The sequence below is a fragment of the Solenopsis invicta genome, unplaced genomic scaffold, assembly GCF_016802725.1.
Source record: "Solenopsis invicta isolate M01_SB unplaced genomic scaffold, UNIL_Sinv_3.0 scaffold_193, whole genome shotgun sequence".
Classification (NCBI taxonomy): domain Eukaryota; kingdom Metazoa; phylum Arthropoda; class Insecta; order Hymenoptera; family Formicidae; genus Solenopsis; species Solenopsis invicta.
This window is the reverse complement of record NW_024105251.1, coordinates 15969-41644: the sequence shown is the minus strand read 5'-3', so window position 1 is coordinate 41644 and position 25676 is coordinate 15969. Positions and strand designations below refer to the sequence as shown.

Genomic DNA, 25676 nt, shown 5'->3' with positions numbered 1-25676 from the left:
TCATGGAAGAGGAACCTCATCGACAACCCGCCGGCGGCCGGATCTCGGATCTTGGAGGCCGTCCTACCACACCTGGACGAGTGGGTGGGCCGCCCGTTTGGCGGCTTGTCCTACAGGATGACACAGGTGCTCACCGGGCATGGTTGTTTCGGTGAGTACCTGTGCAGGATAAGGAGGGAGCCGACGACACAGTGCCACCACTGTGGCGCCGCCCGGGACTCCGCGCGGCACACACTGGAAGAGTGTCCAGCGTGGGAAGAGCTGCGCGGAGTCTTGAGGGCCGAAGTGGGAGATGACCTCTCCCTGCCGGCCATCATCAGTCAGATGGTCGGCAGGGAGAGCGCCTGAAAGGCGGTCTCCTCCTTCTGCGAGCGAGTCATGCTGCAGAAGGAGGAGGCCGAAAAGGTGCGGGAGCGTCAGCCTGGGGGTCGTATGCCCCCAGGCGACGCGAGGAACAGAAGGGGCGGCGGAGAGGGGGGTCACGCATCGTCTCGGCCCCCGCCCCGTCCGCCCCGACCGAGAAGAAGCGGCCCCCGCCCCCGGAGTTCCACCGGGCGGCGGCGGGGCAGAAGAGCCGTGGCGGTCGCCCCCTCGCTCCACACTATTGCGGAAGAGAGGGACGACGGCGACCGCCACAGGAATGATGAAATGGAGCGACTCTCCTCCCCTGCGGCTGCCGGCCCAGCTTTCGGGACGCGCAGCCGTGGGAGGAGGGCAGCTCCCCATGTAAGTGAGCCCGGCGAGGCAAACCTGACTTAACGGTCCGGGGGAGCGATCGCGCGTCACAATGCGCCATCGCTCCCCCTCTAGCGCCTCGCCGGGGTGCTGGTGGGGGGAGGGGAAGGAACTCCTTCCTACCTCCTCCCCCCCAACACGGAGAAGAGTATGCCGCCGCGCCGGGCTAGTCCGGCGCGTAGGGGCCCGGGACATCCGGCCGGGGGGCCGGACTCCCGGGCTTTACCCCCGTAAACATCACAAGGGGCAGAGGCGGGGGAGGGCTGGTGTCCTTCTCCCCCGACCTTAGGCCGGCTTGGCCTCACGGCCCTGCCGGGGGACCCGAACCAGGGTGCCCCCCGGCGTGCTGACCTGGTCCGGGGGGCTCCGGAAGCATGCTGTACGCGTTCCCGGAGTCCCCCCAGTCAAGGACCTGAGCTGGACACCAGGAGAGGTTTTAGTGGGTATGTCCTCGCCGACACGTTGTCGGCGGGGAAGAGCCCCACATAACCGCCAGGCCTCCCCCGGGGCCTGGGGTATGCGGTAACGCATTTCCTCTCCGTTAACAAAAAAAAAAAAAAAAAGGCGGCGCGGTAAAGCGGGTAAGACTAGAGTCCCTAGAAGTAAAGAGTCTGGACATCTCGGGGTTCCACGTAATTGGATTGCAGCTAAAATGGCAGCACCAATACAGATCCCTCTTTAATCCTCTTTAGTCAATGCGATAACAGCAAACAACACGTTCAAGTGCACGCAATGATAAACATAAAGCTCACGTACATACACTGACATATTCATCATCGACATTTTAGGGAGAGATATCCAGACTCTCTACTTCTAGGGACTCTAAGTAAGACTAGAGAGTCTTCGAAGAGTCGCGATCGAGACTTTTGTAAGCAGGTAGTAGTTTCAACAAAATCCACGACAGAGAGAAATATATTGTATCTCTCTGTCTAATATATACATCTAACCTAAACCTAGGTTGACGGAGTCAAAACACTGATACACACATTGTGTTGAAAAATTATTATTAATAATGGTTGGCTGCGCAGCATAATTTTGTAATAATTCGCTACACAAAGGCTACGTAATGAAAGCAATTCCCCAAAATACAGAACGACATGCTCTGTGTACTAAAAATGTAGGCAAAAGATGTTGGGAAAATAGAGTGAAATTAAACGCCTCCAACATCTAATTCTTATCTCTGTGAGGTAAAATAATTAAAAAAATACAAACTTAAGAATTTAAAAGAAAAAAATTATTAGTAATTAATTATTAGTAATTTGAAATGAACACGTACATAAGTATTCTAATATAAGTGGAAAATGTTGAACCATGTCGGATCAATCAAAAGTGACCCCCTCATGTCTCTCAAGCTATGTTCGGAAACACCCGAGTGCATCCAACAAAACTCAAACCGTTTCACAATTTGTGTGATAGCAATGGAGTCGTTCGGAAATACTGTTAAATGCATCCTTAGAGGTAAAATTTTTCACTTTGAAAATTCAGGGTCGATTCGGGTAATTGTGTAACAGTTTGAGTTTCGTCGGGTCACCGACGAGAGACTATTAAAGATCATTAACGCTGGGTAAATTTTCGAGGCCGTCACTGGGGCCTCAGGGGCCCGGCGGTAATTGAAGAGCGATAACGTTATCGACTATATGATTGTTAATACAAATATTTAAGTAATACGTTATTAAAATCTTGATTTTTTTATTATACAAATACTTCATAAGCAAATATGCATACTTATATTTAATAATATCATTGTATATTGCTTTAAAATTGTAATTCTTTTTGATCAGTTATTATCTCTGTCGATAATCAAACTTGGATGTTAAGGCTCCTGAGTACTCGACGCGGCCATATTGAAGTCGTGACGTCAGAAGCGAGAAATTGCGTGAAATGACACGTAATTTTGTCCGACATGCCATTTGTAAATAAAGCGAATTTGGATAAAACAAACTAAGCAGATGACTTTAAAACACTTCTAAATATCGGTCACGACTATCCTTTTTTCGCCTAGCAGTCAATAAATAGTCGTAAAAAGCACGTAAAGTGACGTCTATTCAGACAAGAAAACACACGGATAGCTATTAAAAGGAGTGAAAAATGTACTTTTATGTATAAAATTCAAAGAAACTTTACTCGCGGTCCATTTTTACGAATTTGGTAAATACGAGACAAGTCATGTTTTTACAATGAAACACATAATAACAAAATGACATGCACGATAACATTTCATCGTCAATCTGTCACGTTTCACGTGTATTAGTTCTAATTTGGTCCGCGACGAAGTGTCGCTACCGTCAACGCGGAGTTCTCGGCTGAGGAGTCAGGAGCCTTAACATCAAAACTGCAATTTTTAATAAAAATCGAGAATTTTCGGGTTACAAATACATAAGCATATCTATGAAACTTCAGGATAATAATAAATTATAAAATTAGTACTGTATTGTCAGTTTATCATTAAAAATTTAACAGTCACACAAACTCCCGTAAGGTTAGCGGTCTTTAATAGTCTCTCGTCGGTGGTCGGGTCCACCTGAGTGAAATTCCCGAACGCAGTCATATTAGAAGATCTCTAGGTAAAACAGCCATTGCTTCTTCTCCCTCCTCACTCCGTCACTTGCCGCGGCTATTTTTGGCTTGGTGACCGACAGATGGTCCCCGCGTGCGATGGGTAAAGAAAGTCCCTGCTCATTTACTAATTTTAATAATTTTTATCTCGGTAACCTAACTATTGCGAACTTTGAAAAATAATAAAGGACTTTTCTTCTCAGTTTGACTTGCTCTATCAATCCACAAGAGCATAAGTAAACAATATCAAACACCTTGTATATAGATGAGTGCCACAAATCAATCGCTGCAGATCTCGAAATGAAAAGTTTCCTTTATAAAATATTAAAAGTGTGAGAACTGGTAGGTACAGATATAATGGACATAGTTTCATTATAAAAAAAATTAATAGTTTGTAAAAGCAAAAAATTAAAACTATGAAAAAATCATAAAAGGACGAATTTTTTCAGTGGAAAACATTTAAACTTCACGCACTGGATTTTTTGAACGTTTTATTTTTACAATTGCACAGTTCAAACAAGTTATTACAGTTTTTATTTTAATTCACACGTGTATTCACCACGTACTGCGAAACGATGGAGGAGCACGCGTGTGTCCAGAAGAGCGTATTCATCGCAACAACGCCGAGAGGCAGTAGCTTTGAGTCCGTGAGGACGTCGCCGTGGGACCACTGCCTTGAGTTGCGGGGATTACTGTGAATACAACCTTGTGAGCGTGTCTCTTTCTCGATTGCGGAAGATTACTTGCGTGCACGTCTTTATGACAACTTTTCTCCGTCTCGGTAGCGTTAAGGGGCAGCCGCCCTGAGTCCACAAGAACGACGCCGTAAAACGATGCGACGCGACTACGCGACTACCCTGCGTCTTAATTCGTAATTGATCTTGACTTCAAAGGGAACGGCAAATGGCTTGCGTGATATTGCACTCGCGATAATTCGTAAATTCAAGAATACGTAATTACTCGTCTGCTCAGCTCTGCGGTCGAGGACGTAATGAAGGCGAGACGCGGATTCGGGACAAAAGAAACTGATATTAAACTGCAATTATTTTTAATGAAAAGACATGCGCTTGGTGACAAGGAATCCCGAGACGTACGTCCGCGTGATAACAGACAATCCCGAGATGCAAAATCCCTTAAATTGACCAGAACTTCTCTTTTGTTTTAATCGCGCCGCGCTACGCGTCCACTGTCCGCTCTCGTTGACATATGCATACATTTGCACACGTGTGTGTGCGAGTGTGTGAACGTACGTTTGTATTTAACAGAATTTTTGCATTTAACTAACATTTTCCAGAATGAAATGACAGTCATATAAAATCAGGGACACTGACCGGACCGAAACCGATATCCGAATCATAAGCGTTATTTTAGTCAGACCGACACCAAAACCAAAATATTGTGCAGACTAATCGACCGTAATCGTAATCTGACCAAAAATAATTTTCCAGTTTTTTCGGTCAGATTTTCGATCAGATTTTGTAAAATGCTATTAACCCTTAAACACGTAAGTGGGTTTGAGAGACTCCATATGAAGTTTCAAACGCTTGCTGTATGAAGACGAAATGAGATAGGAGGCTCGGACCAGGACGTAAAAAAAATTTAAAATTTCCTCTTTCGATTGATATGGTTAATCAACTTTTTTGGTCAATTAGAATTCGAACAACACGGCAGCAAAGTTTGGTTAGAGTCAATGCGATTCATATAGTGTGTGAATGAAACTTTTTTGTAAGTAATCTTATGTAAAAAAAAATGGACAAAACACGTTCAAACAGGTCCGTTCGCGTATGTTACTCTGTATAAAGTTAAAATATTATAGTGCCGTGAAAGAGAGGATTTTTGAGTAGGGTCCAAAATATATTATGAAACACATCAATTTTCAATTTTAGACACTTTGCGTTTATAAAAATTACCTCATATTTGCTTTGTTACGTAGGTATATTTTTTAATAGATATATCAGTGACGTTATTTTTTTAAAGTATGACTCTAGCTTTAAAACGCCATATCGTAAAGTGTTTAACCCTTAAACACACCGATCCTGTAAAATACGGAAACACATTTTTGGGTCTAGGAGACTTTTTCAACTTTGAGAAGCAATAACTTTGATTACAATCAATATTTTTCTACGATTTTTTTTTAAAAACAAAAGTTCAAAATCTCAGGAGTGTGACTGCACAATCGGCATTGCCAGAAAACAATTTATTGTGAAGTTATAAAAGGGAAAAGCATTAGCAAAACCATTAAGCAAAAATGAGAAATTGGTCAAAAATCCACTTTTCCTTCAAAAAATCATATTTTTGCAACAAAAAAACGTTTAAGAACTTTCAAATACGGCGTGTTAAAGCTAAAAAGTCACACTTCCAAAATAAAATTTGGCAAAATCATTCCTTTTAGAAAGTATAATTATGTAACATGGAGAATATAAAATATTTTTGGGCATCTAAAAATCCACTTAAAAAAAAAAATCATATCTTTGCAACAAAAAACTTTGAAGAACTTTACAATATGGCGTTTTAAAGCTAAAGATTCATACTTTCAAAAAAAAATTATATCATTGTCATTTCTATTAAAAAATGTACTTATGTAACAAGACGAATACGAGGTATTTTTGATTAAATCGTTTCTAAAATTGAAAATTGATGTGTTTCATGATATATTTCGGAAAAATTCCCTTTTCTACAGCATTTTATAGTATTCCAACTTAAGACAGAATATATGCGAGTAACATCCGCAAACCGACTTGTTCGAACGTATTTTGTCCAGCTTTTTTATGTAAAATACTCACAAAAAGTTTCACTTACACACTATATGGGTCGCATTGACCCTAACAAAACTTTGCTGTCGTGCCGTTCGAATTCTAGTTGACTAAAAAAGTTGATCAACTATATCAATTGAAAAAGGAGATTTCAAACTTTTTTTACGTCTTGGTCCGAACCTCTTATCTCATTCCGTCTTCACATAGCAAGCGTTCAAAACTTCATATGGGGTCTCTCAGACCCACTTACGTGTTTAAGGGTTAATATTGTCGCAATATTATTGCAATATTACGTGCTGTACGGAAAAGTAAGGTTTCTAAATCGATAAAGAAAACATTAATTCTTCGATTGTATTTGTGAATTGGTGCGATATTGAAGGTTAAGGTTAAGGTTAAGTTTAAGATTATTAATGTTATCCTATAGCATTTTCGAGTGCAGTGGATTCTAACTCGGTTCATGGCGGATTAATGCTGTCACATGCTCTATTTTAAGTTCTCGTGAGTAATTCCAGCATATAGCGTCATTAATCTAACTCGGATTGATAAAAACAACTGCACTCGAAAAGATAGGTGAAGTTATATATAACTGATAGGTGAAGTTACCAAACATATGGTCTGTTCTCATGGAGACCGATGTATTTCTTCCGTGCATTACACATGTGTATTTCTTCAATATACAACAATATTATGTTTCAATTTTAACTTCTTAATTTTAAACTTTATTTAATATATTGGGTGTACAACTTAGTTCGGTCCGTTTTCAAAAGATGGCTTTAGGTGCTATAAATAGCTGACGGCGACAGCTAATTTTTGCTGTATCGTAAAATATTAACATCTGTCAACCAAATATTGTTTACAAGCCTTTAAGTTTTGAACAACAAGTTTAATTTTCACTGCGTTGAAAATGTCGAGTTTAGTTCCAAATAAACACTATTTGCGGAAAGTTTTGATTTTCTGTTTCAATTGGAAGAAAAGTGTAACTGAAGCGCATCAAATGCTTGTGGAAGTGTATGGCAAATCTGCACCATCAGATAAATCTTGCAGAGAACGGTTTCAACAATTTAAAAGTGGTGATTTTAGTTTAATGTTAAAGACAAAGAGCGTTCGGGTCAACCGTAAAAGTTTGATGATAAAAAATTAAAAACATTACTCGATCAAGATTCGTGTCAAATGCAAGAAGAGCTCGCAAAAACATTGTAAGTTACTCGACAAGCCATTTCAAAACAACTCAAAGTCGCGGGATATATCCAAAAGCAAAGAAATTGGGTCCCATACAAATTGAAACCGAGAGATATCAGACGACGATTTTGCATGTCCAAAATGTTGCTTGAACGATACAAAAAGAAATCTTTTTTGCATCGAATCATTACCGGAAACAAAAAATGGATTCATTACGACAACCCAAAACGCAAAAAATTGTATGTAAAGCCCAGCCAACCAGAAACATCAACGCCGAAACCGAATATCCATGGTGATGCTCTGTATTTGGTGGGATGAGAAAGATATGATTCACTATGAGCTGCTAAAACCTGGTCAAACCATCACGGAAAACTTCTACAAGCAACAATTGATCCGTTTAAAGCAATCTATAGCCAAAAAACGTCCAAAATATGCGACCAGACACGCGTTCATAATCTTTCACCATGACAATGCTCGGCCTCATGTTGCTGTTCCGATTAAAAACTATTTGGAAAATAGCGGATGGAAAGTTTTGGCTCACCCGCTTTATAGCCCAGACCTTGCCCCTTCCAACTACCATTTGTTTTGATCGATACAGAACGCTTTGACTGGAATACGGTTCATTTCAGAACAAGGTATCAAAAATTGGCTCGATTCATTCTTGGATTCAAAAGATAAACGCTTCTTCCGCGACGGAATCCATAAATTGCCAAAAAGATAAGAAAAAGTAGTGGCTAACAATGGACAATACTTTAAATAAGGTATTAATTCAATTTATCGTTCAAATAAATGCGTTTTTCAAGCAAAAAACGGATCAAATTAAGTTATACACCCAACAAAAAAATTTTTTAGATGAATTTACAAACATTTTTAAGATTCCCCATATTGCACGCCGCTTATTTATAGGATTTACTTTTCATAATATTGCATTTGTAATACATTCTTCTATAGTAATATCACTAATATCAAGTTATTAAATTTCATTTAATAAAAAATGGTGCTAATAAGCATCTATCTATGTGGCAACAGTGGCAATGAGAATCTTTTTTTCCTAAAAATCTGTAAAGAATTTGCTGCAAAAAATAACATCTCAGTCAGGGATCAAATCTGGGATCTTCCAATCTTCCAGAACAAGTGTGTCTTAGCCATTTTAAAAGTTTACTGAGACAGTGCATTTTTTTCGCAATAATCATCATAATAATAAAGAATTTAGTATATAAAATCATAATAAATATTAGCGCTAAGATATAGTTGCGATCAATAAGACACGCGATCAATTGTTTTTATATCCTCATATGGGTCTAAATTATCTATTACAATTTATTCACACGCGTTTTTAGCATGCGTTTTTGTTAAACATGATCAGTTGGTCAAGATGGCAGCAATCCTACAAAGAAAGGAAATCGATTCCCAGGTTCGATTCCTAACTGAGGTGTTATTATTCGCAACAAATTCTTTCATTTTTTTTTTAAGGAAAAGAGGTTCTTATTGGCATCATTGCCATATTAGATACTTGTTAGCATCATTTACTATTAAAATAATTTTCAATTTAATCATGCGGTGAAAAGGGAAATGCAGCAATGGCTGTCTTACTCGCCTCACCGCGCCGCTTGTCGTGGTTGCCTATAGTGTGGCGACGGGCAGTACCCGCGTGCGGTGGGTAGGAAAAGTATGTGCTCATTTGCCGACTATATTAATTTTTATTATGGTAACTATTGCAAATTTTGAAAAACGGTAAAGGACTTTTTTTCTCACAAGGGCAGAATCAGGTGAGTCACCCTAGTACTTTAATCCAATTTTTTTAGTTATTCTAAAGACAAAAAAAAGTTTACGTCTCCTGGCGTTTGATCGAATAGGCCTTAGTTTCGAAATAATAAATTTGTAAAAATTGGCCATACCGCGGCGCGCTATATGAGCCTTCCCGCTAACTGTTCTCCCAACCAGTGCAGTCGGCTCCGTGCGTTAGATGCTTGCTTTACAATCGTAAAATCCGGGTTCGCTCCCAGATGTGTGCAATATTTTTTTTTTTTTTAAATAAATGTATTGATATAGTATGCAAATTTCTAAAATAGAAAATTTAGTTTAATATCACTTTCTAAACATTAATTTAAATTTAATTTGAAGGGAATTTTAATTCAAGTAATAATATTTAAAATAATAAATAACTAATAATAATAATAATAATATATAAATTATTTGAAATTGGATAACATATAAAGGCAACGTATTTAAATTTTCCAAGTAATTGATCCCCATCAAAATAATTTAATTTTGTAATAAATTTGCAATACTTGAATAATTTAATTTTGTAATAAAAGTTACATTCACATTCACAATCAAAAGTTTATTATTCTTCTTCTACGATTAATTATTTTAAAAACTAGAATTTTAAAATACTATTAATATTATTTCCAATTAAATTTTAAATTAAACAATTTGAAAATTTAGATACGTTGCCTTTATATATTATCTATTTCAAATAACTTATATATTATTATTATTATTACCTATTTATTATTTCAAATATTATTACTTAAATTCAAATTCCCTTCAAATTAAATTTAAATTAATGTTTAGAAAGTGATATTAAATTAAATTTTCTATTTTAGAAATTTGCATACTATATTAATATCATCAAGATAAATACACTTATAAAAAAAAAAAAAAATATTGCACACATCCGGGAGTGAACCCGGATCTTACGATTGTGAAGCAAGCATCTAACGTACGGAGCCGACTGTATTGGTTGGGAGAACATTTACCGGAAAGGCTCATATGGCGCGCCGCGGTATGGCCTATTTTCACAAATTTATTATTTTGAAAGGCCTATTCGATCAAACGCTGAGAGACGTAAACTTTTTTTTGTCTTCAGAATAACTAAAAAAATTGGGATCGAAATCCCAGTGACTCACCTGATCCTCCCCTTGTCAGTTTTACTTGTTCTATCAACCTACGAAATCATGAACAAATATTTTGTGACACCCTGTTTATATACAAAGTGTTTCAAAAATACCTAGCATTGAATACGCTACGAGATTCCTTACATAAAAATAAGTAATAAAAGTTCTTAGAAGAAAAGTCGAGACAATAGTTTTTGAATGACGAGAGCTATTGAAGTTGACCAATTATGGAGTATAACCATCCGGCTCTCAGGCACGGCGCATTCGAACAAACGCGCCCGCGGTTTTTGAATTCCCCGTGCTGCAGCAGTACGTTTTCTCTATCCGAAAATTATATCGCCATCTGCGAAAAGACCTATCATCTACTTTTGGATTGTTTTATGACAGTTCAGCTTTGCTGAGCAAAATATGCATGTGGTAAAAACACATTAGGATATATTTTTTGTTAAATGTTTAGTCGTAATTTCACACGGTCAGTGTTATTCGTGCATGTTTTCTAAAGTGCGCTCTACTATCATTTTGTACGTACAAGTTACACTTTTGTATTAAGGTAAAATTAACCTTAGGTAAGGGCTATACAAGTAAATTCTTATAATTTATTAAATTTTTGTTCCATTTTCCTGTAAAATTGACCTGAGCACATCTTCTTTTTACGCGTATTTCAATTTTAAAAAAAGTTTTTGTGATTCTGTAACGCCAATTACGATGTGGATGTATTGCGGTGCCTACCGTTTTTCTTGTTGGGTGTCGCGCTTTATTGGTTCCGCGCTAAGCGCGCAAAGTTTACGACATGGGTCGCATTTACGACGACGTGGCGTACGCGATTCGGGGATCCCGACTTCCAGTTCGCGTTAGGGAGGAGATAATGTGACGTACGCAAGGGAAGCGCAAAACCGTTGTGGATTATTTAACGTGTTTGAATGCGCTCTTCTCTCACCCCCGTGGAGCAAGGAAGAGAAAATCGGTTACGCATATCATCACATGCTGCCGCAATCGCAGACGGTGATGCCGCGCGATTCGATTACCGACTTAGAATTGGAGTTATTCGGCACGCACGGAAAGCTGTTGTCGGACCGCTTCAAATTATCGGACGCTTTCACTCCCGGAACGCTCGTTGTTCCCCGATTTAACATATTGGTCTTCGAAGGAAAGAGAGTAAGGCGGAAAATTAAACGATACCTCCGCCGCGTCCTCAAATTAGTAAATTCTTTTTTTTTTCATTTTGCGTCGTCTGAACTCAAAAAGTGTCGTCTTTGTTTTAATTACCTTTTCCTTTCGCAATCCGTTATCTTTGTTGTTTTATTGTGCCGTCTAAATTTGTGTGATCTCTCTTTTTATGTGACATTTGAAATGCTGGAAATTTCAGTCGCTGAGGAGCGCCTTTCTCAATAGCTCAAGACTGCAGAAGGGCATCTGGACCGGCACAGTCCCGCTTGGCATAAAGGAGTTGTGACGTGGCAGATTTTCTGCCTCACCACTTCGTACTTCCGCCTACGCGGAGCTCAAGAGTGCGCATACAACCGGGCCGGGCACTCTCCACGAGTGGAAATTTCCGGCGGAACTGTCTTTGCGTTAAATATTGTTATTTATTCGCGGCTTATTTTCATGTAAAATTGGGCACCTCAACAAGCGTTGCCGAGGGACAGCGGCAACGAGGGATGTCGACCGCAGCGAAAAGACACGGGAGTGATCGTATAAGGCACGCTTGTTGAGGGAAGATCGTTGAGGGAAATTGAAAGGAGACCAAGCGTGGTGAGATATAGGCGCCGCTCGTAGAAAGCTCGCAAAATACCAGGAAAATGGTCAGGCTAAAGCTGACAAACGGCCAAGATAAGGGTCGTCGGATGCCGGCTGACTATCCTGAAGGATATCGGCAGAGGACCGTTGCATTGGAGATCTGCGGCTGACGTTCACTAATACGGAAAGAGCGTCAAAAAGATCGGATGCCGACAGGGACCGTACGACACCTGCGAAGAGCCGTCACTGTACAGCTGTGACGTCACGGCTAGATAAAGGGGGGCCGCTGGTAGGCCGCGCCGCTACGCGCAAGGATATCGCGCATCCTGTGGAAGGGATCGCGTCCATCGATCCCGCATCGAGCGCGATCCTTCCGGCTTTTGCGTGCAATCTGGCTAGCAAAGCGTAACGAGCAAGCGAGCGAGCGTAACTTCCCGACATTTTAGATATCGGCAAGTGAGGACGAGTGCCTGGTCCAAACCTCCTCCGAGAGCCCAAAGACCGGAGAGAACCAGGATCATCGCGACGGTATCGGCGAGGTGAACCTTTAACGGCATTGTAAGGCCACGAGCAGACCGAGACGGCAGCATTGTATTCTGCGACTCCATTTTCTTAATGTTAGTGTCGGCGTTGCGTCTACCGCGAGGCGGTTGAACGCACGTACTTTACTGAGTCAATCTCAAGTACGGAAATTTACTTGACCGTCTAACTGTCGGCTGCCGCGCTCCGCGTCTGTCCCGTCGTAAAAAACGCGTGGACAATCGGCTGCACCAGGAAACCGCAAAGCCCTTGTGCACATGCGCGAGTAATGTCGCGGCCGTGTGTACCGGCGTATCATTGTACAGAGCGTTTAGTATTAGATTTATTCCGTGTCGCGTATATTAGTTCCCTAAGTTTAAATGTTAAGCTCTGGCTATCAATTTCTTGTGCCTTTCAATTATTGCGCGTGTTGTTTGTTCATGTCGCCTACTTTTCTATGCTACTGTTCAAATACTTGCTTGTCACTGTTCGTTGCTTGTTAAATCGGCTTTAATTTTATTGGTTTCGTGTGTGTCGTCTCGCCTACCCATATCTTTCTTCGTGGGAGCTGCTTCGCCCCTGTCTCCGTTTTTTCGCCCCTCTACCAGGTAGAGGAGTTAGCTGGCCGCGTGCAAGCAACAATTTCACGTTTTTGCCCGAAAATCGTTTATGATTTATCGCGTATTGGTGTAGATTTTTATTTAGCGTTGGATATCGAATTCGGTGACGCGACCGGTAATCGCGTTTAGCGTCCAACTTTTGCAATTTAGCGGAAATTCGGTATCAGTGTCTTTCGTCGCACTCGCGCGCGTTTTGCGTACATTTTTTCGTCCTTGTTTATTCATGTATTTCGGCGTAGCACTTAGAAAATACGTAATAATACGCGCATACGTGCGCGCGCATCACGCGCGCGCGCACGCACGCGCACACGCACACACACACACACGCGCGCGCGCGCACATACGAGGTGTAATAAAAAAGTAAGGAGACTTTTCATTTTTATAAAAAAATATTCATTTATTCATCCAAAATTATGTTATCCCCTTCAAAATAATCCCCTTCTGATACAATGCATTTGTGCCAGCGCTTTTTCCAGTCGTCAAAACATTTCTGAAATGCACTTTTGAGTATTGCCTTGAGCTCCTCCAGCGATGCAGCCCTAATCTCCTCAATCGTCGCAAATCTTCGCCCTTTCATAGGCCTTTTCAATTTTGGGAAGAAGAAAAAGTCGCAGGGGGCCAAGTCTGGTGAATACGGTGGCTGAGGCGTGATGATAGTATTGTTTTTGGCCAAAAAAGTACTCACTAGTAACGACGTGTGCACAGGTGCATTATCATGATGCAGAATCCATGAATTTTTTTTCCACACTTCCGGACGTTTTTTTCTTATTGATTCACGCAAACGCCGCATAACCTCAAGGTAATACTCCTTGTTGACCGCACGACCTTGTGGTAGGAATTCTTGATGCACAACGCTATGGTAATCAAAGAAAACTGTGAGCAAAACCTTCACATTAGAACGAACTTGGCGTGCCTTTTTCGGTCTTGGCTCTCCTGGGCTCTTCCACTGAGATGATTGGGCTTTGGTTTCGACGTCATAACCATATACCCATGTTTCGTCACCAGTTATAACCCTTTTGAGCAGATCAGGATCATCATTGACGTCGTTCAACATGTCTTGGGCGATGTTCATGCGACGCTGCTTCTGATCAAAATTAAGCAGTTTTGGAACGAATTTCGCTGACACACGTGTCATACCCAAAACATCCGTTAAAATTGATTGGCATGAGCCAAACGATATGTTAAAATCATCAGCTATTTCTCTAATCGTGATTCGACGATTTTTCAACACAATTTCTTTCATTTCCTGAACATTTTCGTCGGTTTTTGACGTGCTGGGGCGTCCAGAGCGAGGTTCATCGTTAACATTTTCTCGGCCCTCTTGGAATAACTTATATCATTTATAAACATTTTTTTTGCTCAAAGTTGACTCACCGTACGCCACTGTCAACATTTCAAGAGTTTTTGAACACTTAATACCATTTTTTACACAAAAATTAATACAAACTCTCTGCTCCATTATTTTCAACAGCAAAAAATCGCCGAGCACGCAAACACGAGTCTAACCTTTATGCCTCTCATATAAAAACAACACATGCTATATAGTCAAAACTGTGAACATATGATCGTGACGAGTGTACCAACACAAAAAAAAATTTTTGAAATTAGAGTGTACAGAGCGCGCGAAATTCAAAGTCACCTTACTTTTGATCACACCTCGTACATACAGGGTGTCCGGAAAATCGCCCGAAATATTTTTGGAACGTGATTCGGGACCTCAAGAGAAGAAAAAAAAGCTAAACATAGGTCCGGAAATAAGTCATTTTCGAGTTATAGCCACTTCTCAAAGCGGTAGATTCCCTAGTTTCCGGACACCCTGCGTGCGTGTGTGTGTGTGTGTGTGTTTGTGTGTGTGTGTGTGTGTGTGTGTGTGTGTGTGTGAGAGTGTGTGTGTGTGTGTGTGTGTGTGTGTGTGTGTGTGTGTGTGTGTGTGTGTGTGTGTGTGTGTGCAGGGTATTTATTTGAAAACTTTCCAGCTGATTATCTGGAAAAATATAAAAGATTACAAAAAAAGTTGAAGCACTTTTTCCATGATTTCGAGGGGGAAAGAGTGGCACTCTCTTCAATGTTTTATTTGAAGGACGTTTTCAACGTAATTTAAAAGTCAAATTTGTTTTTTTTTTTAATGAAAATGTATATTTTTTATTACAGCATCTTATTCTATGAAAAAACAAGTAACTTTTGTAGAAAACATTTTTTTGTTTAATCACTATTTTAGGAGATATAAGAGAAAATAGCAAGGCACAGTTACTGCATAAAATTTTGTGATTTATTATAACAAATGCTCAAAATGTTCTCCGTTGTTTGCTAAACAATAATAAAAGCAATTCTAAAATTCTGAACAAACATTTTGGACATTTGGAAACAACCGAGAACATTTGGAACATTTGTTATAATAAATGACAAAATTTTATAAAGTAACTATGTCTTGCTATTTTCTTTTATATCTCCTAAAATAGTGATCAAACAAAAAAATGTTTCCTACAAAAGTTACTTGTTTTTTTTACGTAAAATAAGATCCTGTAATAAAAAGTATACATTTCCATTAAAAAAAAAAAAAAAAAATTTGATCTTCAAATTACGTTAAAAGTGCCCTCCAAATAAAAAATTGAGAGTGCCGCTCTTTTTCTCCCTCAAAATCATGGAAAGTGTTTTAACTTTTTTTTGTATCTTTCATATTTTTCGAGATAATCAGCTGGAAAGTTTTCAAATAAACACTCTGTATATAGTTTAGATAAAATGCGTAAATATAATTATGTATATTACAAAATTATGCACTAAAAAGTTAATATTAAATTATCAAATTTACATTATAATGTACGTCAGGACTCGGCAAAAAATACACATTTCGGCCAATTTTCAGTTTAAATTTTTCCCCTTATCCCACTACTTTCCGCGCAGTTTAAATGCTGATTGACATTCAGATTTGCATGCAGATTTGTGAAACAAGAGGAAAAAGGGTTAGCTAAAAATTAGCCAAAATGTACATTTTTGTCAAGCCCTGTATGTGAATGTCATATTTATTGCTAATTGATTGTCAACATTTTACATTATCAAGAAAAAAATGATCAATTTTGTCAGAAAAATAGAATTTAAATTTAAGGATGTACTGGCGGTAACGTCTAACATTGACAATGCCTTAAAACTTTTATAAATTGTTTCTATTTATTATCTGAACACATCTTTAAAATTTGAAATCAATCCTCTAACTGGTTCATGAGTTATTCAATTTTTAATTTTGCATGTATTCTTATGGTCTAGCAGTACATTTCCACTTATACAAAATTATAAAGAAACAACATTGCCAATATTCTGAAACTTTGTTTATGAGTAAATAAAATATTGAGCAATATTTCTAAAAAAAAGTTTATATCAATTTACTAACTGGTCATTAATATATCAATAATAAAATGACGCAAAATTTCAGTAAATGTCAAATTTCTGAATGGACTACATAACCACATTCTATTTTGACTTGTATAAAGTGCTAAAAGAACAAATATTATGTTAATGATATTTATTTAAGTACCTTATAGATTTTTAAGTACCATTCGATATCTGATATACATTAAATTGCATTAAATGTTATCAATATGCGTCTAGTTCTTTCACTTCTTACAGTTAATTTCTAGTAATTATCACATCCAAAAGTTTTTTGCCAATGATTGCAAAAATTGCAAAATATACAACTATATTCATTTATAGTGCCAAATAGCATGTTAATTGGCATTATTTAAGTCCTATACATTATACAAGCACATATGGTGCACGTCTTAAGTTATAAAAATGTAGAATTTCATCAATTTCAAATTTAAGCAACTTTTGTCTGATTGTATAGCTAGAACATCCTTAAATTGTAAAATTCCAAAAGTTTTCCTAAATACCAAAAAAATCCTATAAAATCCATGATTTCCAGGACAAAAAAGAAATTCCCTGAAATTTTCAGATTTTTTTTCCATAGTAAACAACCTATAGTATTTTCCCTTCAACCAGGATTTAAACCTATCAAACTCCATCCATCAAATTGATCGAAAAATGACTTCTTCATTTAATTGTTATTCACATTAGTACTAATTTCACTTATTTTTATTAACAAATTTTAGTTCTCAAGAAATTTTGTCTAAAAAGCAAATTGTAAATGCTCTTTGGTTTTCACACTGAGAATTTTCAACTATCATAAAAACAATGATTCTAGATATATAAATTCTACCATGCAAAAAGCAACACAATAAATTAACTCAGTTCTGTTTAAAAAATAATTCAATTCTACTTGTACGACTTACCTATACAACAACATAAAAATTTAAACATGATTATCATATAAGTCTTGTAAGCGAGATGAGTCAAATCAAACTGTTCCATCAGAAATGAGTCTGTTGTAACTGCTGAGATTGAATTAGTGATGCTTGATAAATTGCTAGTTTTAAAACTATGTTCATTATTTTTCAGTGCAATATTATCATTGGGTAAACCAAGGCCAATTTTAAGTAACTCGTCGATGATAAATAGAGGTGGCACTCTCATTACAACATCAGCAAAATTGAGAATTTTTTCCCATATTGAAACTTCCATCTTATCAGTGCTGTGTTCAAACTGTTAAAGGAAGATGTTTTTATGCATGCCTTGCTGTCATATATGGAAGTAGCATCCTGTTATAAAATCCCACAAAAGTCAACTACCTATATGTATAGAATAAGTATAAATTAATGTCACAGTTTACTTAATTCATAAACATATCTTGAAAAAACTCTTTTTAGCAAAAATACTTTTTACCAATTTTCTGAAAGTTTATCAATTTGTATGTTTGTATACACACAAAATCGGAACTAAGGTTAATATTCATAGTCAATTTTCATTTCAAGACCTTAAATAATGTTTTAATAAGTTAACATGGCATTCTGCTTAATGACATTTCAAGATGATATTTAAGATGATCTTAAACATAACAATCAACTATGAATACCAATCTAAAACTTTGTATCAATGCAAATCTAACGTTTAATACAATAGTTTAAAGTTGTAATATTTGTTGAAATATTATATTGCATAGTAAGAACCTATCCAGACAAACTTGCATAACTACATAACCATATGCATAAGGAAATTGATTGATCCATTTTCTTATGCATGTGCTAATAGATCAATTAATTCTCTTATACACATGTAGTAATTATTTAGAATAACTACCTTACCTCAAATTTTGATAAAAGTATATTCATTTGATGCATTTTCACTCAAAACAAAAAAATCTTGCAGAAAAAAACAGTGATTTGCTTTGCAAAACAAATTATTAGTTGCTGTTGCCAAAGTAAAAAGTTGACCAACTTTCATTTGGCAACCGTGACAACTTGTTGCCACTGGAAATAGTGCTAGTTATTATGTTAAGCGTTAAAGTTTGAGACTTTATAAGTTAAAATATTCACTACATCGATTCAATGAGTGCATTCAGTACTATAATAGCTCATTGAGTGGCTATAACAAACTAACAATTCTCTACTTTAGGATCACAAAAATTTGATAAAAAAATATTTTGCATTTTTAAATGCATTTTTAAAGAATGTTTTTTAAAACACATTTGTCTTTTTAAATTCTTTGCTTTAAAACATTAATTCTTTACTTCAAAAACACAACTTCTCTGCTTTAAAAATGCAATTATTTTTTTATATAATTTTTATCTTAAAGCAGAAAACGTATTTTTAAAACAAAAAACATGTATTTTAAAATAAAGAATTAGTTTATTAGTCATTTAGTTAGCGACTGTAGTACTGAATATACCCATTATATCGGTGATAGTTCAGGTGTCTTAACCTCTAGTCTCAAACTTTAATAGTTAATAACTCGCTTCGCGAAGGAGACCGCCGCTTTTTTCTACTAGGTTCTTTCGTTTTGAGGGAAGATGCGTCGAATGAGTATATTTTGTTCAAAATTTAAGGTAAGGCAGCTATTCTAAATAATTACCACACATGTTCATGCAACTATGCAAATTTGTTTGGATAGGACCTAAGGATCACTTTCACAATCTCTGGTTAACTGATCGGTTAGGTGTTAACAGTGATTAGTTATTTCTGATCAATTTTACTTTACAAATACAACTGGCAAATTCTAATAGAAAAATTGACTAATTAAGTTAATCAAAGATTAAGAAACTGGCCCTAAAAACAGCAATGATATTCCCGATTTGTTTAAATAGCATAAAATTAATTTCGTTTCATGACATGAAGATTTACTTAAAATACATACCTCAAATCTTGCTATCATCATTGTTATTATTATTGTTATTGTTATGACAATTTTTTATGCGAGTTTGTTGCTCACTCACTTTTAGTTCTCTCTCGTTCTTTTCCCTCTCCCCTCCCTCTTCACTTACACACTATTTCTCATTATGTTTTTAGTTCTCCGTACGTATACCGTTAAAAGTTACACGTTGTTCAGCCCGAAAATGAAAATTTTACTTATCTCAACTAGACCAATTTGATGAACTCGCTAAATGAATTTAATATTAACAATTTTAATAAAAAAAGTAAAGGGATCGATGTTGCTCACAATTCCTCATGTGGTAAAACCATTATAAATTTTCCAGTTATTAAAGCAAAGTGTATATGCATATATAAACGACATTAAGATTAAGCATATAAAAAAAAATCGTTGAGCATTAACGTTCTTCTTTTGATTTGGTACCGTGGTAGGAGTAAGCATGGTGTGCGCAAAACTCGAGCGTATGTACAGTCGTGAGCTAAAGGCTATAACACACACCTTCCATAACCGTAAACATAAGACGTACCGTAAGAATTAGCCAATCACAATCGAGAATTCAGATTCTTATTTCTTAATTCTCGACTGTGATTGGCTAATTCTTACGGTACGTCTTTATGATTACGGTTATGGAAGGTGTGTGTTATAGCCTTAAAAGGTTGCAACCTATTTTCTTTAATGCTTTTTGGAATGTAGTCTTGCTCATTGAGCGGCGAACGTAATTGGCTGGATCCACAAGTAAGAACCAATCATGTCCTCAGCTCTCGTTATAGTTGCGCGTTCAGAAACGCATCTAAGAAAAAGTGTCGCAACTATAATGAACACGACTGTATAGTCATGAGCTAAAAGGTTGCAACACATTTTCTTCGATGGTTTTTGGAATGTAAACTTGCTCATCGGTAGGCGAACGTAATTGGTTGGATCAACAGGTAAGAACCAATGACGTTCGCCGTTCGATGAGCAAGTCTACATTTCAAAAACAATCGAAGAAAATGTGTTGCAACCTTTTAGCTCACGACTGTACAGTCGTGAGTAGAGTCTTATATAAAGAGAGAGCGACATCGAACCCCTACCACAACCTTGAGGGTGCAGTCCCATGGAGCGTACGGGCGTATCGCGGATTGCGCGTATCGAAAATCTGACCAATCGCGAACGTTCCGCTGCTTCCGCTGTTCTTGGTTCGCTGCCGTTCCGCCGAAGTTATTCTTTAGCGTATTCAATCGAGCGGATCAGAGCGAATTGAGGTTAACATAAAGAAAAATAGCAGTTTCTTGTAATTGATACAATTAAAACAATTATGAACAAAGGAAATATAAGTCCTGTGAGTAGCATATAGCATTTTAAAATATTATTTTTGTAATACTTATTAATTATAATATTTTAAGGTTAGTTTAGAATTTGACGAAGCATATTTTTGATTAGTCTACACTGATTATTTCAGTTTAATATAAATACGGATATAAATATTGTATTATGAATTGCAAATTACAAATTGCAAATTACAAATATTGGTCTGACCCAATATTTCCGTTTTCCTTTATTCGCAATTTTTCTCTCGTTTTTTAATGCTAAATAATAAAGCGCATAAAGATTAATAATTTTACGATGTATTTCATGCCTGGTAAAAACATCGTAATTTATTCGTTTTAAACGTTTCATTAATAAAGCAATTGAAAGCAATATTGTTTTCGATTTCATTCTGCACCTGTTAAAAGTCAAATGTTTTATTTACTTATACTAAATAAATTAATAAATTAAATAAAATTCACTTTATATATACTGTGAATATTCTACTATTCTTCCGTCTGCTTTTGTTCCTACGGTCCCATGAAGCGGAATTCGCGTAACCGGATCAGCGGTTCACCAATCACAAGACTGTTTGGATGAGAGAAATAACAAAATTCGTTTCGTGATTGAGCATCCGCTTAATACGCTTACGCAAATTCCCCTTCATGGGACCGTAGGAACAAAACGTTCACGTACCGAAAGCAGCGGAACGTTCGCGATTGGTCAGATTTTCGATACGCGCAATCCGCGATACGCCTGATACGCTCCATGGGACTGCACCCTTAGTATCCAATTGAGTCCTCCACCGCCATTTTGGGACCGCTCTAACGTCATCAAACACCATTCGTATTATTCTACAAACAGCTGTGGTCACAATACGGCTGCTCGCTTAGCCAATCAAGTATCAATCAGATTACCAATCAGAGCTTTGGACATCAATGTCGCTTCTCTCTTTATATAGGACTCTAGTCGTGAGCTAAAAGGTTGCAACACATTTTCTTCGATGGTTTTTGGAATGTAGACTTGCTCATCGAACGGCGAACGTAATTAGTTTGATCCATAGATAAGACCCAATTACGTTCGCCGTTCGATGAACAAGTCTACATTCCAAAAACCATCGAAGAAAATGTGTTGCAACCTTTTAGCTCACGACTGTATGTACACCCAAGAACTTTGATTCTGTCCATGGGGAAATTTTCCAAACTGAGAAGTCGCTATCTTTCTACATTCTTACAGTTCATGATTAACGTAACGGCCAATAAGCTCCAGTCGTTTCATTAATCATGAACTGCAAGTATGTAGAAAGTGATGACTTTTTAGTTTGAAAAATTTCCCCATGGACAGAATCAAAGTCCTTGGGTGTACACCCAAGGACTTTTATTCTGTCCATGAGGAAATTTTCCAAACTGAGAAGTCGCTATCTTTCTACATACTTGCAGTTCATGATTAACGTAACGACCAATAAGCTCTAGTCGTTTTATTAATCATGAACTGCGAGTATGTAGAAAGTGGTGACTTCTCAGTTTGGAAAACTTCCCCATGGACAGAATCAAAGTCCTTGGGTGTACAGTGCGTTGATTGATGCCTGGAGTACTAATTTTAAGGACCACGTTTCTTTCTCAGTTATTTTTACGTTTATGACCAAATGCTGCCGTCAACGATTACCGCAGCATTCAGTCATGAACATAAAAATAATCAAGAAAGAAACGTGGTCTCTAAAATCGGTACCCCAGGCATCAATGCAACGCATTGTACATACCTCCGCGTCGCCAGCTGTCGGACTAACAGATAACAATTTTGAAGGTGCCATTCGTTTGCTAGTCGTTTGCTAGTGTTTGCATGTTTTTTTGTTTTATTTGCATATTAATTAGTTTAAATAAAAAATCAAAATTAAAATTTGTACGAATTTGGACAAGTAAAAAGCGTTTTAGCCTTCATCTCGTGATTTCTTGAATAATTTAGTGTCGAATGGTTTGCTAGTCATTTACTAGTTTCGAATATATAAATATTATTCTAATCATATCGATAAATAATGTAATAATCCCAAGTTGAGTTGGTTTCCACTAGAGTCCTATATAAAGAGAGAAGCGACATCGAACCTCCACCACAACCTTCAGTATCCAATTGAGTCCTCCACCGCCATTTTGGGACCGCTTTAACGTCATCAAACACCATTCGTATCATTCTACAAACAGCTGTGGTCACAATATTGCTCCTCGCTTCCAGCCAATCAAGTATCAATCAGATTACCAATTAGAGCTTCGAACATCAATGTTGCTTCTCTCTTTATATAGGACTCTAGTTTCCACTAAGGCCGAAAAATGTTAGACGTAACTCTCTCTAGTATCTTTATGATTCATGACAACTCAATGCTGTATTGTATTGCCCGGGAGGGTTCCGATAGCGCACATCCTGATAGCCCACTAACTAATCGAACTATCTAACTAATCGAACCCACTTTAAACGAAATCCAGTGTTTAGACAAAGAAATTACAATAAATCTAAATTCAAATCATTCTTTTTAACTTTATCTTTGATTTTTTGTGTTATTATTTAAAAAAATAAAAAGACTTTTCAAGCATGCTTCTCGGTCTCCACGCTTTCGTCATCAATCGGATTACATTTGAGACAGCAATCGTCAATCCGATTAGCCTAGGGAAATTTTCTATACCTACGTTGAGTACCATTGTTCAATCCAATCCGAGATCCGATTAGTTATCGTAAACACCCCTTGGGTGTACGATTCCACGAAATCATGAAACTCAAGCCTGCCGCAGACGATACGTTTTTTCTTACTGGATTTCTAACTGGATTTTCTTACTTGCTACCGTACGGACAATGGTACTGGTAGTGCTACTGGCCGTGACTTCACACGGTGCGAGTTTTTGTACGAGCTGAGCAACTGAAATTTGTTTCATAGAAGCGGCACGCTTAAATATGGATGAGATAGATGAGAAGGATGAAATTATTGCAATAATTGTACATTGTCGTAAAATTGCTATTGCATTATTTTTAATTATTGAAAAATTGTGACAACGAAATAAATATCGCCGACGTTTATGGAGTCGACAGTCAATACATTCTTTAATGCCTCACTTTTACTGTGTTTATTATGGTAATTTGGTGTGTTTATCGCATATAAACATGGTTCTTATTAGTAGGCCTCTATTAAACATAAAATACTTTCTTTGGACTATTTTGAAGTCTTTTCATTTCTGCACGATGTTATGTTTGCGAAGTGAATTCACGTTTGAACTTTGACAACACTTTGACAGTATAACCTGGTATAACCCAGTATAATCTATAAGACTGCGTCCTAATTGGCTTTCACAATAAACCAGTACAGAATCACGTAAGAAAAATAGGACATGATCTATTACGAAAATCCAGTACGCGAGCCAGTAGCGTAGCCCGTAAGCTACCCATTTCCAGTACGGGAGCACGTAAGACTGCCAGTATAGGAGCACGTAAGCAATCTCGTAAGAAAAAACGTATCGTCTGCGGCAGGCTTCACTCATGAGCGGAAATATAAACTTTTTCACGTGAACTTTTTCGCCATCAGCCGTGATGGCGAAAAGGTGAAAATTTAGGGAATTAATAAATTGTATGTATTTTGAAATAAGAATGAAAGTGTGGTAACAGTGTGGTAACAGTTTGAAGAGGTATTATTGAAGAGGTTAACCTTTTTGGTATTGCATTGCGTTGACAGGATAAAGTAATACATACATAAATAAAAATAATGCTTTTGTGATGTAATTAGGTTTGATATTTATATTTGACAAAGTGATGTTTTGATAATTATATAGAATGAGATTTCATCAAATGCAAATTTAGATAAAAATATACTTTAAACGCGTTTTGATACACAATGATATAAGAAAGGTGCGTCTTGTAAAATAGAATATTAATCAATCATGTAAGTGTTTATAACTTATAAATTTGGAAAATACATGTGTGAGCGGAGAATTCAGTTTTGATCAAGGTCCGTATTCTAAATTATTCAATATTTTTTAATTAAACAAAGTTAAATTTAATGACTAATGAAATTATTAGGAGTACAAATTGAAAACCGCCGTTTTCCAGTAGATGGCGCCAGCGGTAAATGCTGGCGCCAAACGTTAGATCAAAAATTTTAAATGTAAGGTTAGGCATCTGGCAACAATTCCTTATCATTGCAGTTGTGAATTTTTATCGGCGTTATATATTTTTTTGTGATCGAAAATGTCGAAATTTGTGCCCAATAAGCGTCATTTGCGGGAAGTTTTGCTTTTTGCCTTCAATTCAAAAAAATCTGCGGCTGAGGCGCGTCGAATAATTGTAAAAACTTATGGTGAGGCTTTCATTAGTGGAAGAACGTGTCGAGAATGGTTTCAACGCTTCAAAAGTGGTGATTTTGGCGTAGAAGACAAGGAGCGTCCCGGACAGGTGAAAAAGTTTGAAGACGCACAATTGGAAACATTACTGAATGAAGATTCATCTCAAACGCAGCAGGAGCTTGCAGATTAATTGGGCGTGACTCAACAAGCTATTTCACATCGTTTGAAAACCATGGGAATGATCCAAAAGCATGGACACTGGGTGCCATACGAATTAAAGCCGAGAGACGTCGAACGGCGTTTTTTCGCGTGCGAACAGCTGCTCCAACGGCAAAAACGGAAGGGTTTTCTGCATTGTATTGTAACCGGCGATGAAAAGTGGATCCATTATGATAATCCAAAGCTAAAAAAATCGTGGGGCTACTGCGGCCATGCATCAACATCGACGGCCAAGCCAAACATCCATGGCTCGAAGCTCATACTGTGTATTTGGTGGGACCAGCTCGGCGTGATTTATTATGAGCTGTTGCAACCGGGTGAAACCATCACTGGAGCTCGCTACCGAACACAACTAATGCGTTTGAGCCGAGCATTGCAGGAAAAACGGCCACAATACGAGCAAAGACACGAAAAAGTGATGTTGCTGCACGACAACGCTCGGCCACATGTTGCTCAGGTCGTTAAAACCTATTTGGAAACATTGAAATGGGACGTCTTACCTCATCCGCCGTATTCTCCTGACATCGCCCCTTCAGATTACCACTTGTTCCGATCAATGGCGCATGGCCTGGCTGAGCAGCACTTCCATTATTACGAAGAGGC

General features: G+C 37.7%; 1 protein-coding gene across 2 annotated transcripts in view; it reads right to left on the bottom strand.

Moving 5' to 3' along the window:
- The window catches only part of LOC105196517 (protein TRC8 homolog), a 32495-nt gene extending 12797 nt beyond the window's left edge, over positions 1–19698 (bottom strand). Inside the window, exons 1-2 of one of the 2 annotated variants that reach the window (XM_011162490.3) lie at positions 19240–19698; positions 17283–17678 (exon numbers count right to left, since the gene is read on the bottom strand). In XM_011162490.3, coding sequence (XP_011160792.1) covers positions 17283–17571 — 289 coding nt within the window. In that variant the 5' untranslated portion in view covers positions 17572–17678; positions 19240–19698. Of the gene's footprint in view, positions 1–17282; positions 17679–19239 lie in introns of those variants that run through there. The other variant, XM_026141402.1, reaches the window with a different exon arrangement.
- Positions 19699–25676: the final 5978 nt, after the last annotated feature.